The 19,937-nt window shown below is 37.4% G+C and overlaps 1 protein-coding gene across 9 annotated transcripts in view; it reads right to left on the reverse strand.

Moving 5' to 3' along the window:
* LOC5569585 (anion exchange protein 3) overlaps positions 1–19,937 on the reverse strand; it is a 212,460-nt gene that overhangs the window by 120,236 nt on the left and 72,287 nt on the right. Inside the window, exon 1 of one of the 9 annotated variants that reach the window (XM_021842863.1) lies at positions 8,836–9,212. The exons of the other annotated variants lie outside the window; for them this stretch is intronic. Coding sequence (XP_021698555.1) covers positions 8,836–8,883 — 48 coding nt within the window. The 5' untranslated portion in view covers positions 8,884–9,212. Of the gene's footprint in view, positions 1–8,835; positions 9,213–19,937 lie in introns of those variants that run through there. 9 annotated transcript variants of the gene reach the window in all.

Genomic DNA, 19,937 nt, shown 5'->3' on the forward strand with positions numbered 1-19,937 from the left:
AAATTGTGCGCGCTTTCAAACTGCATAGCAGTTTTCTTCTTCCAATGCCGGTATTGGCTTCTGAGGTTTTTTTTTTAATTTTAGATAATTTCCAAAAATGCTTAGAGCCAAGGTACAATTGAGAAATTTTATTTTCAAAATTTTTGTTTCTTAATTGAGAAAAACGTTTCTAGATTTCTTATTTATTCTGTTATATTTTTCTCCAATTTTTATGTTGTTCCGCCCACGCAGTTACGGATCACTCACAGTGACGGATCACTTTGGCGTTCAACATCGAATAACTTGCCCAAAACATAAATGTTTACGTAAAACATATTTTTCCCATGTTATACTATTTGTCTTCTTCCATTTGTAATGTTCAACCGCTAAATAACGGTGTATTTGACAAATGTTTAGTTGGTACCACACAGCTATCATTATATGGTCGTTTTCTGTAAGAAGTGCCGTCAGCATTCATAAGCTCCCACAGGTGGTAAAATTCAAATGTTATAGCATAAAACATGCTCGTTTGGGAAAAAACATGTTATAGCATAAAACATGCTTCGATTCAGTATGAATTCATCATTGGAAAACATTTTTCTTGATTGTTGATTCTAAATACCAAATATTAGCACTTCTAACTAGTGATCCATAACATGGACCAGGAAATTATTGTTTACTACGGTTATGGATCACATCCAAAGAATGTAGATTTCTTCGCACGCCATCGAGAAGCAGTCTTCCTGCTTGATGAGAAATGATTTTAACAAACTTGATACATTCTACAGAGTCGCCTTTACAGGCCTCTGTTGATGCGAATGGGACATGGGAAAGGAGAAGAAACCGAATAGAGCAGCCGTGCGCGCTCTCTCTCCGGTCGCAGGCAGCATGCTGTTGCCGAAGCACAAAATCAATGAAAACACGGAGCGCATTGAAACTCTTTCGAAACCTCTTCCAATATGCCATACCATTTTTACCTCTTCTCTTCTCTTTTCGCCAACACTTCACTTCACTTCTCTTCTCTTTCAATATGTCATCGCCCATAGGCTACGGTAGCGGGTCAAAACTGAGCCATGCGCATGGACTTATTTTCTAATCATGCATGATTTCTACTCACGGTTTGCAAACTCTTGGAGGGTCTTACGGGTACCGCAGACGGCCGTTCATTCGTCAGTGAACGCGCCGCTGGGCGAAACTAGCGTCGATGGGTGCTGATGGTGACGCTCTCCGATTCTCTTTCTCTCCGGTTGTGGGCTTATGCGACGGGGACGGCCGACGCGACGCCGGCGGTGAACTCCTCTTCACGTTTGGCGCAATTCGTTGATGAATGCTGGGTGCCTGCTACCTTCGCCTGGGGCGCGAATAACGTGCGCAAGCCCCCTTCCGGTTTCCGTACCCCCGGGATAAACCTCGTAGCTGACGGTGGGGTCAGAAGCGATCTTGATGGGTAGTGTGATGTGTTCGGTTCCGCAGGAAGCCACAAACCTAATTAAGAGCACGTGGTGTCGTTCAACGACACGATTACCACACAACATAATTCGCACATAAATTAAGCACACGGTTACCTGATCTCGAAGACACTCGCACGTAATTTCTGCTAACTAAATGCACTCAATCTCAACGGATCAATTCTAGCTACTCGACTGATCTACACGGGAAAGACTTATTAAATGTAACAGACACCACATGTTAATTATCTACCTTCAAAGACACATCACGGCGCGAAACTTAACTGTGATCACTCCTGCCTCTTCCACTAGCCAGAACGAGGTGATCGATCAAGGTCGGGTTATCCTCAGATATGTCGCGAGATGCATATCCTCTTCGCTATCAAATCTGAAATATTTCCCGAAAGAAATACCCGAGATTTATTCGTTCCCATGTTCGCGAAACATTCAAGGTCAGGGGGAGGGGGTTGTTCTTCACCGCAAGGCTTTCGTCAAAACGGCTCGTCTCTATCTCCGACCTAAAGAGAGGCGAACCATTCGGGAAAGTTCAATATACCTTGAATGCATTTCTTGAGGGTCAATGCTCAGAAGCACACGCGCAAATTTGGCTAGAGTGCTATCGCTGTTGCTTTTTGGGCGGCACATAACATGTGCGAATTGGCTTCAGACGGAACTCATTTACCATGTGGTTTGGAGGATGCTACTCGTGAACTCCGAAGAATGTTCATGCAGGGAGTGAATTGCTTAACCATAGACTGGTTCAATATATTTAACTATTTAAATGGACAAATATTTTGAAGCATACGAAAAACATTGAACTAAACATAAATTAACTCTATGGTCGTAATGCAAGACCCTTGATTCGTACTTCGACTCTACCTTCTTTTCGAGGGCTTTTTCAAGTGTATCGATTCTTCCCTGAATATGTTGTGCCTCATCCGAAATGGAAAAAGGCGATCGGTAAGACCTGCCCTCTTTTAAATCATCTTTAAATAAACTTCTCAAGTGTCTTTGCTTCCCGGCCAAATCAAGCGTAAATACCTCTTGTGGTTGATTGCGAATATGGAGTTCATAATCGATCTCTTCCTGATTGAGATCTTCTGCCCGAGGATAGGTACGACCCATTTTAATTCTTGTTCGAGTTCAATTGTTATTCGTAATTGAGAAAAAGGAAATTTACAGAAAAGCATGAACTTTACAATAATAATTTAACACGAAGCAACAATAATTTAACAAATGAATAAATAAATAAATAAATAAATAAATAAACATATAAATAAATAAATAAATATATAAATATACAAATAAATAAATAAATAGGTATATAAATAAATTTGTAAAAATAATATATATGTGTATATGAATAAATGTGTAAATAAATAAATATCTGAGTAGGAACTTGATCACAAAACAAAGATATAAATAATTTATAGCACGAGTAGATTATGCCAAATAAATAATAATTTATTGAGAAAATGAAAAAATATACATCTTATTTATAGAACGGAAAACACATTAATAAATTACAAAATGTCCGAATGAAAAGCCTTGTTTTGTTGGGCGCCAAATGTAACACGCCAGCCTGCGCGTTTCGGGTTTTAAAGTAAGGTGGCTTACGCGCCACTCCTTTCGGAGACCACCTACCAGTTTAGGGCTTGCCCGGCCGTAGAGACCCCCAGGGATTGGGTCTAATTACTCCCGATCAGATATATTTACGAGTCGGCTGACGTCCAACTTTGGAAGAACAATTAAAGGGGAAAGGGACAGGATTTCAAATTACGTGAAACATACGAACGAAATGACAACGCAAAACTAACTCGCTAGGTTCTCATCACTGGCCGACCTGACAAATCATCGATCTAACCAGAGGAAAAATAGGGAGCATCAATGGTTGTTTCGGGGAACCGCCCCAGTAAAGTAAAATAAATTAAATACAAAAACTACCGAATTAACATGCAAAATCTTTACGTAGACATTTATTGGGGACTCTTCACTATTCGACTCTCAGCAACATAAACTTTCTATAAATTTCGCCTGCATTTATTCTCCCCTCTTTACTCATCAACATATACACAACATAACATTAATATTCATCTTCTCCATTTATTCTCTCTCTTCGCTCTTCATACTACTCTAGCCTAGGCCTACTCTTTTCTTTCCCTTCTATCTATTTCTACCTTCGTCGTCATGTGGGTTGAGTGCTTACGTGCAGATGTTCATTTGTGGGGTGTGCGTGTGTGCGTGCTCGTGGTGACTACCGGCGCAAGCGCGGGATCTAAGGGTAGCCACGTGAATTTCTGGTATAGCCACGCTACCGACTCATAGGCTACGATAGCGGGTCTAAACTGAGCCATGCGCATGGACTTATTTTCTAATCATGCATGATTTCTACTCACGGTTTGCAAACTCTTGGAGGGTCTTACGGGTACCGCAGACGGCCGTTCATTCGTCAGTGAACGCGCCGCTGGGCGAAACTAGCGTCGATGGGTGCTGGTGGTGACGCTCTCCGATTCTCTTTCTCTCCGGTTGTGGGCTTATGCGGCCCTGACGGGGACGGCCGACGCGACGCCGGCGGTGAACTCCTCTTCACGTTTGGCACAATTCGTTGATGAATGCTGGGTGCCTGCTACCTTCGCCTGGGGCGCGAATAACGTGCGCAAGCCCCCTTCCGGTTTCCGTACCCCCGGGATAAACCTCGTAGCTGACGGTGGGGTCAGAAGCGATCTTGATGGGTAGTGTGATGTGTTCGGTTCCGCAGGAAGCCACAAACCTAATTAAGAGCACGTGGTGTCGTTCAACGACACGATTAACACACAACATAATTCGCACATAAATTAGGCACACGGTTACCTGATCTCGAAGACACTCGCACGTAATTTCTGCTAACTAAATGCACTCAATCTCAACGGATCAATTCTAGCTACTCGACTGATCTACACGGGAAAGACTTATTAAATGTAACATATAGACACCACATGTTAATTATCTACCTTCAAAGACACATCACGGCGCGAAACTTAACTGTGATCACTCCTGCCTCTTCCACTAGCCAGAACGAAGTGATCGATCAAGGTCGGGTTATCCTCAGATATGTCGCGAGATGCATATCCTCTTCGCTATCAAATCTGAAATATTTCCCGAAAGAAATACCCGAGATTTATTCGTTCCCATGTTCGCGAAACATTCAAGGTCAGGGGGAGGGGGTTGTTCTTCACCGCAAGGCTTTCGTCAAAACGGCTCGTCTCTATCTCCGACCTAAAGAGAGGCGAACCATTCGGGAAAGTTCAATATACCTTGAATGCATTTCTTGAGGGTCAATGCTCAGAAGCACACGCGCAAATTTGGCTAGAGTGCTATCGCTGTTGCTTTTTGGGCGGCACATAACATGTGCGAATTGGCTTCAGACGGAACTCATTTACCATGTGGTTTGGAGGATGCTACTCGTGAACTCCGAAGAATGTTCATGCAGGGAGTGAATTGCTTAACCATAGACTGGTTCAATATATTTAACTATTTAAATGGACAAATATTTTGAAGCATACGAAAAACATTGAACTAAACATAAATTAACTCTATGGTCGTTACAAAAGTTTGACCACCAGGCAACTCCAGTTAGCATGCAACTGTTGGCTCCCTAATCTACTGGCTTAAATAATGCTAGCTAATAACCAACTGAACAACTCTGCCAATGACATAATATTTTCATGTAGTCAGGATCCTGAGATATCTGTGAAACAATAATTTCATGTTCACTATCGCCGCCTTATGGAGAAATTAAAATCTACTGTTTAGAATTTAAAAAGCCATCCACTTTTGTACGAACTTTCCAGAAATTTCCAAGTTGTCAAGATCCTGAGATATATGCAAAATAAAAATATCATGCTTACAAACAACTTTGCCGAAGACGCCACGCAAAAGTTTAATGCTCACTAACGCTACCTTGTTTTTAAATTTCATATTTTATGGCCAAAATAATGACAAACCTTGAGCTACTGAATAATTTCAACGAACACGTCATTTTTTTTTTTAATTTAAGGATCCTGAGATATCTGCAAAACGATAGTTTCGCGTTCGAAAGCGCCACTCATTGGCAAAATCTTGAGTATCATGAATTAAATTAGCCCATGAGATACTGAATATCTTCACCGAAGACGCCATTTTTCTAAGCAAATAAGATGCCGAAAAATCTGCAACACAAAAATTACATGCTCACTATCACCGATTTGAGGCAAAGTTGTAAATTAACAGGCTTGCACAATTATAGCCCTTGTGCTACTGAACAACTTTTCCGAAGACGCCATCTTTATAAGTGGTCAGGCTACTTAGCTAACCCCAATACAAAAGTTTCATGCTCACTAGCAACGCCTGATGGCGTGATTCCGTATCAGAATGACCACAGCATGTCAACCCTTGTGCTACTGAACAACTCTTCCGAAGACACCAACCATCCAAAACATCAGGATCCAGAGATATCATATATGCTACAAAGTTTAAATTCTTATCCCTCATAGCATATAGTGCAAAACAGAAAAAGCGCCCCTATCGGCCAAGTTCTATAACCTTCTATAACGCGGATTCCTATAACGCCCCCCAATCATGTATCTAATAGGAGACCTGACTGTACTTGAATATTTCTGGCCTTCAATTCCCTGACCCTACAAAACTTCAATTTTCAAGCAATCGTAATTCCACTGATATTGGGATTGAAAATATGGATTATTTAAGAATTTATTATTCTGATGTCGAAGAATGAAGATAATCTGTTTATCCTAAAGATCTTCTTCTTCTTGGCATTACGTCCTCACTGAGACAAAGCCTGCTTTGTTCTTACAAGCAGTGCTGTTAAATGTCAAAATTTTGAAAAAAATAAAATGCTTATAGCTCCCTTCCAATTGAAATATAGCATCAGTAAATATTTTCAATTGATAGTAATTCGGAAATGGTCACCGGGAAAAACATTTTCCGATGACTTTTTCCACAGGGAAGGATGATATTAGCAATATTCAAATGTCAAAGTCACGTGATATTCATGACATTTAACAGCCCTGCTTATGAGCAATCCCACAGTTATTAACTGAGTGCTTTCTTTGCCAACATTTCCATTTCTCGCATTCGTATACGTATGGCAAGTACGATGATACTCTATGCCCAGGGAAGTCAAAGCAATTTCCATTACGAAAAGACCCTGGAATCCTGCACTGCCCGGGATTCGAACCCCGACACATTCAGCGTTGCAAAGCAGCAAAGTATAGCCGCGGGCTCTAACCACTCGGATAATGAAAACCCGGCTTAGTGTGTTGTAGACGATAATTAATACGTTGTACAAAAAGCAAGGGAAGATGAAGAAAAAAATAAGAAAAATGAGCAGTAAAGCCCACATTACAAAAATATTGTATTTGGGCATCACGGCGTTTACATACCGACTGGTATAAAATAAAACGTCGAAAATAAACTTGAAAATAACGGATTTTCAAGCTTGCTAACATGTAGGTAGAATTATTAATATTTTGAAATGCTTATTGTCCGTCATAAAAATTGTTATTGGTTAGTCCTTGGGTAATGATTGATTCTTCTGCTTTGCTCCTTGTGCGAACCAATCCCAGTTCCTTCGACCCAATATCACTCTATCTTGTTTGCTACTATATTTCCCATGAACGTTTTCCCATTCTTAAAAAAAAAAAAAAATATTTCAAGTCAAATTAAGAGAGATATCCACCAATCAATTTAAAACATATGCCTTATTATCCCATTCTCTCGAACGAGAAACATGACAAGGTGAGAAAAAATAAATAACTTATTTAACCCCACCACCCATAACTTCGCCAAACCATATTAAAATCGTGTAAAAACGTGTAAATGGAATGCAGTGCAATAAGGCTTAAATGCAATCTAGTTCGTATGAAAAAAGTATTCCAGCTTATTTTTTGAACAAGCTCTACTGGTACCGTAAAACAGGGTAACTTTGATAGTTTTTCAGCATTCCCAAACTTTCAGCAAACTTTCCCAACAAACACGAACTTTCTACGTACGAACACGTCGGAATACTTCAAGAACCTAACTCTGGAAGAATAAGGTAAGCCCGTTGACTCATTCTCAAACCTTTTCGTGACATACACAAACACTTTTCGATATTTATTTATATAGAAGACTTTTAAAAACAAGATCTGATATCGATTTTAGAACTTTCTTAATAGGCATGTAAACACAAAAAAATCCACAACTAAACTACTGTTTGAAATATTTGTGGTTAGAAATGGATTGAACGTAGATTTTATTTTATGCATAAAATTACAGAGTTTATAAAACATATCACATGCACAAGTGTTTTAGATTGAGACTAGCATGACAAACACCATAAGTTTACAGTAATTTGTATAACATTATATTTCTGAACATATATTGATTGATTATCTTGTTTCAACATTGAATTCAACATAAATCAATCTTTTTTCTAATACAAATAACTACATTTCGAACAAATTCAAATGAACTACGTAGAGCGTTGCATACCTCTAAGCTTTCAAATCTACATGGAAATTTCTGACTTTGATTACGAAAATAACCCCAATTGGCAAAAAAGCTTTTCGCTAAGAGATTCAAAAGAGACAGAATTGATGTTCTAAAGCTGTCAAGGATAAGTGACGAACTCTTCAAAAATTCATCAAATCAAGATCTTAGAATAAATTATTTGTTAGTGTTTGCTAAATGCTAATAACTATTCAATTGTTTTAACTCGTATTTTAAGCTTCAAATATTCTCGATTATTACTGAAATAGTTCTGAAATGAAGTGTCATACTCATACTGTTTACTTTTGTATTCATTTGGCTTAACTAATTAACAGAAATTAAGTCATTTCGTTTAGTATATTGTAGAACCGAAGCATTATCAAAGGTACCTCGTTTTACGGTACCCATGATGGTTACAAAAGTAGAATCTTAAGAGCAGCCTTACAATTACTGCACTTAATATTCACTTGTTCGTAATCTACGTTAATATATGTGTGCCTAAGCGAAAAAACATCCACGCTCACATTTTTTGGACAAGAATCTAAAATGTCTAGCGGAATAAAAACTATCTGTTGTTCCTAGATGAACGCACTAAGCTGTTCTAGCTGGGTACTGATAAGCAAACAAACAACAAAATACGATTTGATGTTCGAAATAGCATTTAAAACCATGTTGGGCATGAAAATATCTTGTTAGTTTTCCTCCTTTTAGACTCCGATTACCATATAAACGTTTTCCCGCTTTCATTGAACCTCATTGAGCTATTTAACTTTTACGACTTCGAGACACATGGTCCCGTTCCCATAGCATATGATGATAACCAGAATGAAAACCACCTAACGATGAGCGGATTCCAACAGGTTCTACTCACGGTCCATTATGAAATTACGCGGGTACTTACCGGAAAGGCCTTGACCCTGAACTTGACCAATGGGGACACTTTGCTCATGCTGTTTAGAACTGCTTTCCGCTTTTAGCAAGTGGTTCAACTGGAGTGATTATGAGGTGTCTTATCAGGCCTCACTCAGAGGTTATTTCACAGCCGCATGACTTAAGTGGCAACACTTGAAATGAGTAATTCTCGAGCACATGATTATGGGTCATAATCTTCGTAAGCACCACAACAAGAGAGACAAATCCAGATTCAACAGATTCAAATCTGGAGCACTTGATGGTCCGTGATAGAAACGTGAGCGACACGCGACGGCACTTGCACTACGACTAGAAACGGGCCTGCGAGGAGTCCATTTCCGGTGCCATCAACCGATAAACTACCGACATCAGTCGGTGAACGATTGTTCAGGTCATTTTTCCCCATTTGAAGAAGCACGCTGCCGGCCGACTACGGAGAATGTAGTGGAACCGAGTAAGGGGATCTGGGTTAAAATGAACTATGGTGCATGTGGCAAAATGTAGACCAAACAGCACGTACATTCCCGTTCAAAAGTTTTGGGTCACCCTTAAATATAGAGTATCATGCAAAAGTTTGGGGCCACTAAAACTTGTCCAAAACGCGAAAATTCTGTAAAATATTATACTAATTATTTACGCCCCATTATTAAAATTTAAAAATTTTCCTGGCTTTTTTTTAAGTAATAAATAATGATCATTGTTACCCCGGGCTATGGTACCTCAGAATAAAACTTTCAAATTTTAGTGTTCTGTTCCCTGTTTAGTTTTCTTAAGGTGTCAACCATTTACAGCGTTTCATCCATCTGTGTAGTAATTGACAAGGTGCGTTTTGCCCCGACGGTGCATATTACCCCAGCCACCCCCTACACATATCGCTCAGCCATGCTGGAAGGCATTTGTTTAGTCTCTGTTTTTGTTTTTTTAATACTCATATACTCGGTCATTTAGTGTTTTCACAAACGGAATGATATATAATGACTTTTCGATAATACGTTCAGCGGGTTGTTTGAACACATGACAGCTGGGAAGCCGCCGAGGACTGTTGGACCATGCGGGGAGGGATGGACGGATGGGACGTGAAATTATATCGTATAGCCCCATCGTGTACCCAGGCAACGAGTGATTGAGTGTTTGCTCATCAAGCGGGGTGTTTATGTGGTGGATGCCTTTCCTAGCATTGTTTTGCTCTGCCATGGCTATAATGCGCCCTACGAAACATGAGACTGAGATTGAAATTCTTCCAAATTGTATTCTAGTGTATTCATGTATAAGGGCCTACGGCCTTCTATTGTGCGGTGAACCATGTATCGGAAATAAGTCGAAAACATCCCATGCTGACTTTACATACAGTTATTCCGGTTGTTCCAGCAAACATCTCTTTTTTCGCTTTCTTTATGATATAAAATTCGGTTTATGGTGAATATTTCTTAAAGCGATAATTTTTCATGAATACTTTGTATGAATCACTTTCAGAACTTTCAATTAAGCACATTTTTGCTGAAGGCACCAAAGAGCTATCTCGAATATTTTTCAAGTTATGGACAATTTTCGTTAAGAAACATATTATTTTCAAAATTTTGTCAATCTTTTCAAACAAAAAACGTCCTCACAGTTTTTTCACCATGAACAGAGAAAGAGACAATCTTTTTAATGCCGACAGAAGATTGAAAATCCGTTTGCGCCTTTCGGAGATAGCGGCATTTGAAAACAAACAATTTTTCGAAGAAAATTTTTGATAACTCTGTAACCATAAGAGATAGAACAGTAGTTTTTTCGGCAAAAAGTTGCGCAATCGAAAGTTCTAAAAGTGCTCGGAAAAAAAATTTGCGAGAAATTATCGTATGAAAAGTTATCAAGAAAAAACTGATTTTTCAGTACCACCCTAACTTTTTTGTTAAAAAAAATCATAACTCGCGAACCATAAGAGATAGAAATTTGGGTTCTTCGGCAAAGTTGCTCCAAATCGATTGTTCTAAAACATTGTAGAACATTGTGTAGTCCTAAATGCGTCAGCAAAAAAGTTTATGTGCTGATCTCGTAAACCATATGGGCCACCCTAATTTCACATCTCTGAAAAAAATGTCTGAAAAATATGGAGTAACTTTGCCGAAGACACCATATATCTAAAATTGACGGTTTAGGCGCAATCGTTTTTGTCTTCCTAGATATGGCTTTGGGACCAATGTGCATCGTCTGCAGAACTCATGTGAGACATGAATTATCGGTGGTGTCAGTGAAAATGATAGAAATCATTGTTTCAAAAAGTTGACAAATTTGCGCATGAATCAAACGCAATTTTGGAAAAAACCTTAACTATCATTAGCTTATGAATATACGAAACAGAGGCACCATTCATGGTTCGAAAATGGTTCATCAATAAATCTTTATTTGAACGTTTAACAAGATGAGTCATCCCGATCAATGTTACCCCGCTGATCAATGTTACCCCAGATTACGGTACTCAAGAACGAAGCATCGTAGAAACAAAGTTTTTTTTTATGAAAATGAAAGCAAATTTTCTCAGGAATAAAAAAAAATTATAATGGAAAAAGTTTTCCACAAAATTATTTACCGTTGAGAAAATTCGTAAAGAAAAGCCGGAAAAACTATGCTCCAACTCGTGGAAAACTTTCAAAAAAATATTTTTGAGAAGATAATTTCATGATCGCTGACATTTTTGATATTTACTTTTTTTTTCGTTTTTGAGTTATGGCCAATTTTGTAAAAAAAATGTGCAAATGTGCCATTTTGAGCCTTTTCTTTGAAGAATCATAACTCAAGAAAGAAGCATCGTAGAAACAAAGTTTTTTTTTATGAAAATGAAAGCAAATTTTCTCAGGAATAAAAAAAAACTAACTGGAAACAGTTTCCACAAAATTTTACACTTTTGAAAAAAATCGTAAATTCATGAAAGAATGTATGCCCGATGTATGAATGAACTCTACTGCCTATTCCAGACAATATCAGCCTCTCCTGTGAATCTCACGATAAGCCCGGAATTTTGCTACTAATGGCGGTAATCTCCGGATATTGTTAGTGCACTAGCTTTCTTTAGAAATCGTATCGAAATTCAGCAACAAAAAAGAAAATAAAAATTCCGGAACATAGCAACAGAACATTACAGCAATTTCTACATTATTTCTATTAGAAATAGATAAGGGACGATTCAAATATGACGTCCATCGTTTTTCGGGATTTCTAGACCCCTCCCCACTCTTTTACGCTTTTTCTAATACCTTTTACACGTATTGTCACACTTTTGTAATATATTTCTTATTAAAATACGGTCAGAAAATATCTGATTCGGCTGATTGATTGGATCTTTGGCCTGCATCGAACTGCAGAAGCTTTGTGTGAAGTGTTTTAAGTTTTAAGTACCTTGAAAATGGTTTCCTGCGAGACAAGCAAACAAACAACGGTTAGCACTGGTGGAAAATATTGCGTTCAAATTGATTGTTCAAAATATTCGAGTACGCACCCCTCTGGGCTTACCGTCAATACCAGCAAAACAAAGTACATGATCGCCGGTAGACAGCGTAGTTCCAATCGTGACGTTGGTAGCAAAGTGGTGCTGGGTGGTGAAAAATTGGAAGTAGTGGAAGAATTTGTGTACCGTCAAGCTACCATTCACCGTGCATTTAAGAAAAATTTGCTCTTCCAAAAATAATATAACTTTTCCAAATAATTTGAAGCGTATTAGAATACCACTACGTAGCGTACAATTATATAATAATTCAGGGAAAAATCTAAAACTAGTGATGCATAACTAAAAATTACTCAAAAATTATGTTTGAAAATCTCATGTTAAGGTCGCCTCGTACCGTTCTATGTCACCATTTACCGTGCACACTAGTGCATCATTCACCGTGCGTATAGATTTCGCCATGATTAAAATTTTGTTTCTTGAAGAAACGTTGTTGATGGAGCAACTATGTTGCTAATAGTGAGCGCACTCATTTTTAAGACTGTTCAAATCTTCATTTACAATAAAATCCATAAAAAGTTTAAAAACTGGCTAAATAATTTTTTTTCATTAAAATCGTTATAGGAGGTTTGGCTGTATAGTCCAAATCATTCCATATTCACTCAAAAATTAAGTATGAAGTAGTTTAATGACGATATAACAATAAATCCAATATGACCGAACAATTTCATGCCTTTTACACTAATGCACGGTAATAGGAACCATACATACTGAGAGAGATCCATTCACCGTGCATTTGGGTTTCGACTGAAACACAATATAAAATTCTAATTTGCATAAAATCTCATTGCTCATACGATGAAATACATCTTACTAATAGTATCCACAATTAAAACTTGTTGAAATTTTGAAAAAAAAATCATATTCTATCGTTAAAATGAAAAATGTGAATTTTTGGTGTTCCTACTAAGAGTGTTGACAAATTTTATTATCAAACAGAATTCACATGACTTTTACTACATAAACTAGGTTTTTAAAAATGCTTATGACAAAAACTACTTCCTTTCATCAGTTTTATCTTATTTTGCTGACAAAAAAATAATTTGTGAAAATTGTATGAATATTCTGTAGGAATTTGTATATGTGCACGGTGAATGGAGGCCGCACGGTGACTGGTGACTTAACGGTATCTTGGTACTTTAGTGACGTGCGATGAGGTGAAAATGCGTCTTGTAGCTACGAATAGGGCTTTTTACGGGCTCCGTAACTAGCTTAAGTCGCTTAAGTGAATCCTGGACGTTAAAAGAGGTCGACCGGAAAGCGTTTGGAGTTTTTGAGCGTAAAATGCTGCGAACAATACTCGGTGGTAAACAAGAAAATGGCATCTGGCAACGTCGTGCGACGTTGCCAGATAAGTTGTACCAAGTATATAAAGAAGTGGATATCGTCAAACTCATAAAACATGGCAGGCTGCGTTGGGTTGGTCACGTGGTACGTATGCCGGAAGAATGGCAAGTAAAAATAATATTTAGTAGAGAACCTGAACTAGGCCATCGGCCAGTTGAGATGAATTGTCCATTCGGTCTAGATTCAACGCAGTGGAGTATCAAGTATCAAGTAGTAAGCAAATAAGACAAATGTCAAAGATTGTGCTGGGTGCCCAGTTTGGTCTATTTCTGTCATATCTGTTCAAGAACTGGAACATTTTGACAAAATAAAAAAGTTTACCTGTAACGTTGTCATAATGAATTATCTTAAACCCATAGAGTTTTCTTAGTCTTAGACGACGGCTAAAAAGAACAGCTACTTTTAATTTGCGGTTCAGGATCTCTTTGGATTTGAAATTTCTTTAGCTTTCTTGGGTTGAAGTGTTGTCAATGTTTGTTCTACCCTAGGGGGAGGACAACCTTGCTCTGAGCAGGCTATGCGCATCGAGCAAACTCTGAGTTACTCACATTTGCTCAAAAAACTTCAATCCATTTTTCATGCCGTCAAATTTGCTTCGATGTTGCATCTGTTTTCAACAAATTTTGTACGGAGTTTACTTTTTTCTAGAATTCGATAAGTACAGATCATTTAAATTTTCGTTACTAAAAGAATGATGATAGTCCTGATAATTTTTGTGCAGTCTTGAGTACCGAGGCATCGGCCATCACGCCGAGCTCTAAAATGGTTTTCGTTGCTTACTGAAGATACGGACAGGATCTTTAGTTGAGGGCGCGAAGTTGTTGATAGTCATCTTGGTGAACAGAAAAGTGTCCGGAATATGAGGCAAAAGTGATGGAGCGTCCGGAATAAAAATCATGATAAGTTCACACATTTCTATTTATTTAAAATTATTCATGTTGCGGAACCAAATTCTTTACTCACCATTCGAAAGTTAAGTGTTTTAAAGGTTCGATAACGTAGAGGAATCAAACGGAATGGTTTATTGTACATGCTTTTTGATGAGTTATACTTCAATGATGCCTTAAGTGTCCGTAATATGAATGAAAACGGTAGAATGTTTTTTTACATGCATTTTGATGAGTTTAACTTCACTTAGGCTTTAAATGACCGCAAAACGGCATTTTTATTATTGCATTTAGCTCACTCAATAAGCATTTTTATTGAGGTTTGAAGTCACTTATGCATAAACTTTTTTTTTTAATGGTATGTTAGTAACGTAATTTTCAATAAACTATAGCAGGTTTCTCTAAGGTTTGTTCCATTTGTCAGCAAATGCTTTGGTGGTTGAATTTTTCATGTTATTAAAATTTTATCGATGCCATTTTATCTTACCTTATAATATAAATTTTTAAAGATTTCTTGGAGAGTAATTGGTATCACCTATACCTAAATATACGTTATGCATCACGAATGATTTTCGGTTCAAATAAACTATAATAAATGCCCATTAACTTCTACTGCAGAGAGGTGAAATATTGATAAATGAAATCCAAGAAAGCTTTGTTTTTTCTATTATAATTCAACTTGAAGATGAGCGTTTTCATTCAGCAGAAGACTTCTGATGAGGATTGTTGGCTGCATACCTACAACAAGCGCAAATTTTCGATTGCGAAAAAACAACCCAACTTTAACGGTTGCTATGTCATAAGGAGGCGGGCGAGTGGAGTTGCTGAGAGGTGCTCAAAAGCAACATACCATCTAGCTCAAGATCAGTAGGCTGTCCCGCCCCTTGGTTCTACCTAGACCACTAGTGTCGTATAGGGATGCTCCTCTGAATGAAAATAAAAATTATAATACTAAATAGTTGGACGAAAACGCTAAATTACTGCAGAAAATTTGATCGATTGCTCACTCATTATCAGTTGGCTACTCGATAAGAAGGTTTAAAATGATAATTCGATTCATCTTTATTTCACCAAATAAAATAACCGAGTCAGTGATCTAATGGCCATTGATTTTGCTTTATGAGCAAAAAATGTTATGGTTTCAATCCCAGACTTGTCTCTTCCCTCGTATTTCGTAGTAATATCTATTTATCTCTTACTCCTATTTTCCCCATTCAATCTATTTCTACCTGAGTTACCTCAGGGATGTACAAAAAATTGTTTGCGTATGACACAGGCCTCTCCGCCAAAGGACGTTCGTGTCATCAGAAGGAGATTGCAGTTTTTTCTTCATACAGTGACCCCACGCAGTTGAATCACCCACAATTTATGAATCAGCTGATTTCAAAAAAAAAATTATTATCAAACTTGTCACAAAACATCATAGAATTATTTTTACACATAGTTTCTTATCAGTAAAAATAATTCTGTGATGTTTTGTGACGAGTTTGATAATAATTTTGTCTTTTGAAGTCAGCTGATTCATAAATTGTGGGTGATTCAACTGCGTGGGGTGACTGTACTTCTAAAAATGGAAGATTTCTCGTTGTGCTTCCAAAACACAGCTTATAATATTCCCATATAAACTAAATGCTCTTTATTTGAAACCTTCAAGTAGACTTGTTTTTGCGATGAGAGGGGTTCCAATTATTTGGGCAGATGGAGTCAAGCATCTAGGGCTCATGCTAGATAAAAAAATAACATTCAAAAATCACATTGAGGGTATTCAAACCAAATTTAACGAATATATAAAATGTCTGTATCCACTTAATAACAGAAAATCAAAACTTTGTCTTAAGAACAAGAGTTTCATCTTCAAATAAATTTTCAGGCCGGCTATGTTGTACGATGTACCATTATGGGCTAGCTGTTGTAATACCAGGAAACAAAAAATCTACCGAGGATTCAAAATACAATTTTGAAAATGATTCTGAAGCTCCCTCCATGACTACCACTCTTCGCATAATTTTTCGATGTTCTATGGGGTTCCCTTGCAAGGCCTTGTCTATGAATTATGTTTACCAATCTATTCTCATGTTATTGGAACTCAAGAATAATATATACATTTTTGCATCTTTTGGCTCATTTCGAATGCTATTCGAGGCTCCTAGTCCCAAAGTTAGGATCATTCCTAACACTAGAACACTAAACTGAAAAACAGGCTCTTTACTAGTCGAAATGCAACTTCCAGGCTAAGAAGAAGAGGACATGCATAGTGTGCAGACACGTAAATCACATTATGGATGAATCTCCTACATCCATCTTCGTTTGAATAATTTATTGTTCCTTGATAACCTGCTGTATTTTCCATTTCCAAGTATCAATCCCAAATAATCTCCGGCTCAGAGTAGACTGACGAAGTCTTATCTCACGGCAATTTCTGCCCCGAATTGTGCTCGACAATCGATCTGTCTCCAGATTGCCTTGCACGTCATACGTTTGCCGATTAGAAACCGGCGTGCAGCTTCAAATGTTGTTTCTTTCATAAATTTGGCACGGTCTCGAAGCTACCGGTTAGATTCAGACAAACCGAATGCATGATAAGAGTTGAAGGTTTATTTTTAGGCTTAGCGTGCCACTGACATGTAATTATTATCTGACTGACTCTTATCATTAAAATGTCAGAGCTGTTGAAATGTCTGTGCATTTCCAATTATTTATAGGTTTATAGGTATTATTTATAGCAGGCCTGCCCAACCTTTTTGAATCGCGGGCCAAATCTCAGCAACAAAATATGATGGCGGGCCAAACTTTTTGTAGTCCACAAATTTTTTTTTTAATAATATCTAACAAAATCTCCAATAAAAAATTGTTTTTAATTTTTTTTAATATCTGTAAATATTATAGCTTGCCACCTTAATCGAGTTTTTTTTTAGCATCTCGCCTTGTATTTAATGAATTTATAGGACAACTACTGAACTGCAGCGTCGTATTTTATTCGAATTCTTCCAGATTTTTAATAAAATCTCACCTAGGATTATGTGAATGCCCTCATGATTATGTTCCAAATTCAGTATTGATTTTATCCAGTATACTGCCAAATATTCTGTGAAAATCCTGACCAACACACATGAGAATCTTGCATAAGTTTTCCATGAAATTCAGGTAAATTATTTTATAAGAATCATACCCATGATTTTTCTAAAATTCTTCCTAACATTTTCAATAGTCCTGCCAGGGATCTAACTTGCAAATTTTCCAGAATTGTGTAAAGTTAACGCTCAGAATTTAGTGAGAATCCAGTGAGATTTTGTTTGACCAATTTGACTTACAATTTTTGTTGAAGTTTGATGAAAATTCAGTACATTTTTATATCCAGAAGTGAAAAATAGGCTTTCTCATTACGAACTTCAAAACTTCAACTTTGACGTAAATTTCTATGAAGTATAGTATCAAGGGATATTCTAATTCTGAAAAAAGTGCATAGAACCCAACTTCTAAATAATCACTTATTGAAAAAACTGTAGTTAAAGTTCAGTTTGAAAATAAAATACATGAAAAGGACAAAAAATGGTCTTGGTATGCTCTGACTTGACACTGCTTCTTCATACATGCGAAAGCGAAAGGGTTCGAATTCCGGTCGGTCCAGGATCTTTTCGTAATGGAAATTTCCTTGACTTTCCTGGGCATAGAGTACCTGCCATACGATATACGAATGCGAAAATGGCAATTTTCCAAAGAAAGCTCTCAGTTAATAACTGTGGAAGTGCTAATAAGAACACTACGCTGAGAAGCAGGATATGTCCCAATGAGGACGTTATGCCAAGAAGAAGAAGAAGAAGAAAAGAATAAGAAGAAGAAGAAGAAGAAGAAGAAGAAGAAAAAGGTCATAAGAACGGTTTGCTTGAATTGTGGGGATTTAAATTCGAAGCTTGTAGTTATTGGGTCATCAAGTGGCTGGGTATCCCGAGTATACAAATAACTCCCCAATAACTTATGCATACCATATTTTGGTATCATACCACAATCAGGTATTGTTTAGTTGTCAATACCTCAATTAAGTATTATAATGGTATTGAAAAAAATATCTTTAAAACAATTGAAAATACTTCATTGAGGTATTAGTCAGTTATTGAGGTCTGCTGGAGGTATTGAACTAGTATTGAAAAATTTCACTTTTATATGAAAATTCATCAAGTATTATTGAGGTATTACAATACTTGATCTAGTTATCAGTTTGGTGTTCGTAGAATATGCTTGAGATATTATTTGAGGTATTTTACCTCTTATGCAGGGCTCATTCATACCTCATTCAGGTTGTAAGTATTGTAAATTATCTGGTATGGAATACCTTAGTTTGGTATTCAGAAGTTATTTTCTTCTGCTCGGGTAGCTTAGTAGATAAAGCACTCGTCTAGCATACAAGAATCGTGGGTTTGAATCCCACCTTTTGTCCATTTATTGGGTAAAATGTTATGAGAGCACCACCCTACCTTACTGTATTTTCCTATGAGCCATATAAATTATCATTAAATTTTATGTAAACAAACTTATCATTAGGGGTGGGGCCTAAAAACTGCCTTACTTGTATTACGTAATTAATAGACAGTCCATAAGTCCTTTGTCATAGTTTTCTGCTTTAATTTACTTATAACTTAAAAATCACAAGAATTACAAATTTGCAATGTTCAGAAAAAAAATGTGTATCATAACTTCCTCTTCAACTCTCCTGAAGACCCTAAGTTAAAACTTCCAGAATCAATTTACTCAGCTCAAATGAAGAATAAGATCAAAAGCGCCTTCGACAAAGTTGCTAAAAATAACATCTACTACAGGCATTGCAGAATTTGCCCTCATTTGAGTATGAGGAAAAACATCCCATCAGTTGCGGTCCACGATCGTCAATGTATCGCAAGTTGTAACAAGTTTGATAAATGGAAGCAGAGAACGAGAGCCCCAAAGAGAGAGCGATGATAAAATCCATTTTTCTCGCTTATTTACCGTTGGGGATAGATGTTTTTCTTTACTGGTACGAACTTCCATTAGCAATAGTGTCTCCCAGGTTTGGAGCAGGTTTAGAGAGGTTTTATCATGCACTTTTATCCCCCCAATCTGATCAAAGTTGTAGCAGTGTACGATAAACAGTCTCTCATAATGTGTAGCATATTATGATACTTACAGAGAGTGATACGTGAGAAATTCTCTCAATTTTCTCAGGATTCAATCCCTGATCTTCTATTAGCAGAAGAGTGCAGCCACAAATTTCATATGCAGGAGCATGGATGACCGCTTCGTAGCTGCACTCCGTGATTGACCAGAGCAATCGAAATTGAGATAAAAAATGAGGTTTGGGATTAGCTATCTATTCTCAATGTGCACAAATCGAGACTTCAA

The sequence above is a fragment of the Aedes aegypti genome, chromosome 2 (genome assembly GCF_002204515.2).
Source record: "Aedes aegypti strain LVP_AGWG chromosome 2, AaegL5.0 Primary Assembly, whole genome shotgun sequence".
Lineage (NCBI taxonomy): Eukaryota > Metazoa > Arthropoda > Insecta > Diptera > Culicidae > Aedes > Aedes aegypti.